The following is a 4,449-nucleotide window of genomic DNA, read 5'->3' as shown; positions in this document are numbered from 1 at the left end:
AGCACTTCTGGATAGATGCAAACTGCATTTCGTTGCTTTGCACTTGTAACATGTGCAATGACAATAAAGTTGAATTCTATTCTATTCTATTCTATTTCTCTCCTCATGTAAACGACTCTAACTCCTGCCACTCTCACCTGTTCCTCATTGTCTTTCCCCAGGTGTTTGTCATTGTGTCCCTTTAAGGTCAGCATCTTTGTGTTTCCACCTTGTCCATAGATTGTGCTTCCCATAGCTGTGATGCTCCGTTTCCTCCGTGTCTCTCTGATCCTGCGTGCCGTACTTTGTAAGTTTTGCTACCACGACAGCTTTTTGTTTGTTAAATAAATAAGTTATTCTTTATTTTATTTTATTCTTGAGTTCCCATGTCTGTCTGCACCTGGGTTCGACTACACAGAACTTGCTAACTGTAGCTGTTTGAATGTCGCTGTTTAGCTGATGCTGATTAGCTGCAGCTGTTTGTGGTTAGCTATTTGGTTGTACAATCGTCCATTGCTATATCCCGGTTCACTTCTTGCGGCTTCAATGTATCGTGGGTTTTTAAAACCTGTTTTTTTATAATGTGTGTACTGTACATGCATTTCATCGTCATCATTTTCATCACCATCATTGTCCATTACGAACACCATGTTCGAACATAAGGGTGTCCATATGTGCACTTGGCACCAGGACACCCTAGGTCAAAGATCGATGACTGACTTGTAGTTGTGTTATCTGATCTGTGGCCGTTTGTTTTGGACACTTGAGTGAAGAAAGGAGCTGAGCTGTCAACTGATCACCGCCTGGTAGTGAGTTGGATCAGATGGCAAGGCAAGATGCCGAACAGACCCGGTACAACCAAACGTGTAGTGAGGGTTTGCTGGGAATGCCTGACAGAAGAACCCATCAGAAAGATTTTCAACTTGCACATACAGGAGAGCTTTAACCACATCCCAGCTGAGGCGGGGGGCATTGAGTCCGAGTAGGCCATGTTCTGCGCCTCAATTGTTGATGTGGCTGACTTGAGCTATGGCCACAAGGTTGTCGATGTTTCTCGCGGTGGCCATTGTCGAACTCGGTGATGACACCCTGGGTTAGGAAAGCTGTCCAGCTGAAGGAAGAGTCCTATCAGGCCTTGTTGGCTGGTGTGACTCTGGAGGCAGCTGAGGAGTATCGGAGGGCCAAGCTGTCTTGACTGTTGCAGAGGTAAAAAGCTCAGATGTGGGAGGAGTTCAGTGAGGCCTTGGATAACGACTCTCAGTCAGCTCCGAGAAGATTCTGGCAAACCATCAAATGGCTGAGATGGGTAAAGCAGCACTTTACTAACACTGTGTTCAGTGAAGGTGGGGTGCTGTTGACCTCAACCAGTGATGTCATTGGGAGGTGGAAGGAATACTTCTCGGACCTTCTCAATCCCACCGGCATGTCTTCCACGGAGGAAGCCAAGTTGGGGGACTTCGGGGTTGGTCTGTTTATAACCGTGGCTGAGGTCGCCAAGGTAGTTAAAAAGCTCCGTAGTGGCAGGGCTCCGGGAGTGGATGAGATTCGCTCTGATTTCCTTAAGGCTCTGGATGTTGTTGGGCTGCCTTGATTGGCACGTGTTTGCAACATTACGTGTACATTGGGGGCAGTGGCACTGGATTGGCAGACTGGGATGGTGGTTCCACTCTTCAAAAAGGGGGACTGGAGGATGTGTTCCAATTATAGGGGCATCACTCTCCTTAACCTCCCTGGTAAGGTCTATTCGGGGTATTGGAGAAGCAAGTCTGATCGTTGGTCAAACCTGAGATTCAGGAGGAACAATGCAAGTTCTGTCCGTGGAACACTGGGTCCGCTCTTTACCCTCACTGGGGTCCTCGAGGGGTCATGGGAGTTTGCCCATCCAGTCTACATATGTTTTGTGGACTTGGAGAAGGCGTTTGATTGTGTTCCTCGAGGTACACTGTGGGGGGTGCTCCATGATTATGGTTTCTGGGGCCCATTGTTACAGGATGTTCAGTCCCTATACAAGCAGTGCGAGAGTTTGGTTTACATTGCCGGTAGTAAGTCGGACCCATTCAGGGTGGGAGTTGGACTCCACCAGGGCTGCCCATTGTCATTGATTCTGTTCAAATCTTTTATGGACATAATTTCTTGGTGCAGCCGGGGGTGGAGGGATTCCGGTTTGGTGGCCTAGGATTTCATCTCTGCTCTTTGCATATGATGATGCGGTCCGGTTGGTGTCATTATGCCGTGATCCTCAGCTCTCACTGGAGTGGTTTGCAGCCGAGTGAGAATTGGATGGGATGAGAATCAGCACCTCCTAGTCTGAGGCCATGGTCCTCAGTCGGAAAAGGGTGGATTGCTCTCTTCAAGTCAAGGGTTAGGTTCTGCCTCAAGTGGAGGAGTTCAAGTACCTCAAGATTTTGTTCACAAGTGAGGGAAGACTAGAGTGTGAGATTGACAGACGGATTGGTGCAGCATCTGCAGTATTGTGGACTCTGTACTGGTTTGTTGTGGTAAAGAGAGCTGAGCTGTAAGGCAAAGCTCTCTGTTTACTGGTCAGTCTGCGTTCCTACCCTCACCTATGGTCACAAGCTCTGGGTAGTGACTGAAAGAACGAGATTGTGGATACAGGCAGTTGAAATGGGTTTCCTCCGCAGGGTATCTGGACTCTCCCTTAGAGACAGGGTGAGAAGTTCCGTTATACGGGAGAGACTCGGAGTAGAACCGCTGCTCCTCCAGACAGAAGCCAGTTGAGGTGGTTTGGGCATCTGGTAAGGATGCTCCCTGGGCACCTCACTAGGGAGGTGCTTCAGGCATGTGCGACTGGGAGGAGACCCCGGGGAAGACCCAGGACAGGCTGGAGAGACTATGTCTCTCAGATGGCCTGGGAACGCCTTGAAATGATTAATGTGAATGTTTCTGTTCAGTGCTCTGAGATAACTTCTGTTGTGACTTGGTGCTATATAAATGAACTGAATTGAATTGAACTGAACTGAATTGAAAAAAACGTTCGGAACCACATCAAATGTAAATAAGTTATTGTGGTGTGCTGCCCAGGATGATGGGAGGTCGAGACAGAATGCAGATTCAACTCAATTTTCTGCATCCTTACAGAATTTTTACTAACTGACATTTGATAATATTTGTGAATGTTTTTGTACATTACCCTGAGATGATGTTTGTTGTGAATTGGCACAATATAAATTAACTGAATTGAATTAAAATGTCCCTATTAAAAGTATGGAGGAAAAGAAACAGAAACAGAGCATGTTTTAAGCTCACCTCTCCAGTTCAGTGCACCACAGCACATCCTCCTTCCCATTCATCAACACTGGGAAATGTTGATCTTTGCCTTGTTTGATGGAGTTGGAGCGAGTGGTGATGGTTCTCACTTTCCCAAACTAAAGAAAAACATACACCGTCATACACTGCACACTTGTTTTTCATCTGTGAGTTTCAAGTGCAGAGACCTGACCTTTGCTACTCGGCCATGTTCCAAACAGTCCTGAAGCTCCAGCTTATCCATCCCAGAAGCACACAGACGCCTGAAATGGGAAGTTAGCACGTCAATCTCCAACACATTAACTTTCAGTTTCTCCTTAAATGTATGGAGTGGCATGGTGGAACAAAATTGGAGCTGTCAACTTTTAGCAACAAGATCACAGGATCACCTCCTGTTGGGGCCTTTCTGTGTGGAGATTACATGTTCTCTTTTTGGTTTATCTCTGAGTACTCTGTCTCTTTCCACAGACTAGAAAATACATGTTAGGCTCATTGGTAACTTTAAATTGGCCCTAGGTGTGAGTGAGAGTGTGGTTGTCTTATTTGTAAATGGTAAATGAACTGTACGTATATAGCAGCTTTATATCTAATCAAGATACTCAAAGCACGTCACAACACAATCTGTGCCCTCATTTACCTCCACACATACGATCATACAGCACAGCACTCTACTAGATCTCTACAAAGATAATCTAAACAAGTCATTCTATAGTGACTAATCAGTGCTAGATCACATTCATACACTGATGGGAGTGGGAAACACATCAGAGGAAAGGAGGGGTTCAGTATCTTGCCCAGGGACACTTCAACGTGTGACTGCTAATGGAATTGAACCCCCAACACTCCCATTGGGAGGATGACTGCTCTAACCACTCAGCCACAGCTGCCCAGCTGCCCCTGATTTGTTTCCATGTGTCCCTGTGATGGACTGAAGACCTGTCCAGGGTGTACTCCACCTCTCACACAGTAACATCTGGACATGGGCATTAGCAACCCCTGCAACCCAAAAAGGAAGTGGGTAAAGATAATGGATGGATGGATGGGTGGGTGGATGGATGGATGGATGGATGGATGGGTGGGTGGATGGATAGATGAATGGATGGATGGGTGGATGGATGGGCGGATGGATGGATGGATGGATGGATGGATAGATGGGTGGATGGATGGGTGGATGGATGGGTGGATGGATGGATGGATGGATGG

At 46.9% G+C, this 4,449-nt stretch overlaps 1 protein-coding gene across 1 annotated transcript in view; it reads right to left on the bottom strand.

Annotated features, from left to right (window-relative positions):
• Positions 1-4,449, bottom strand: part of dnmt3bb.1 (DNA (cytosine-5-)-methyltransferase 3 beta, duplicate b.1) — a 77,813-nt gene that overhangs the window by 749 nt on the left and 72,615 nt on the right. The window contains exons 20-21 of the mRNA XM_037684049.1: positions 3,440-3,509; positions 3,247-3,365 (exon numbers count right to left, since the gene is read on the bottom strand). Of these exons, the coding sequence (XP_037539977.1) occupies positions 3,247-3,365; positions 3,440-3,509 (189 nt within the window). The remainder of the gene's footprint in view (positions 1-3,246; positions 3,366-3,439; positions 3,510-4,449) is intronic.

The sequence above is a fragment of the Nematolebias whitei genome, chromosome 11, assembly GCF_014905685.2.
Source record: "Nematolebias whitei isolate Nwh7 chromosome 11, NemWhi1, whole genome shotgun sequence".
Taxonomy (NCBI): Eukaryota; Metazoa; Chordata; class Actinopteri; order Cyprinodontiformes; family Rivulidae; genus Nematolebias; species Nematolebias whitei.
Note: the sequence above shows the minus strand (reverse complement) of the source record. Positions and strands in the feature narration are given on the sequence as shown.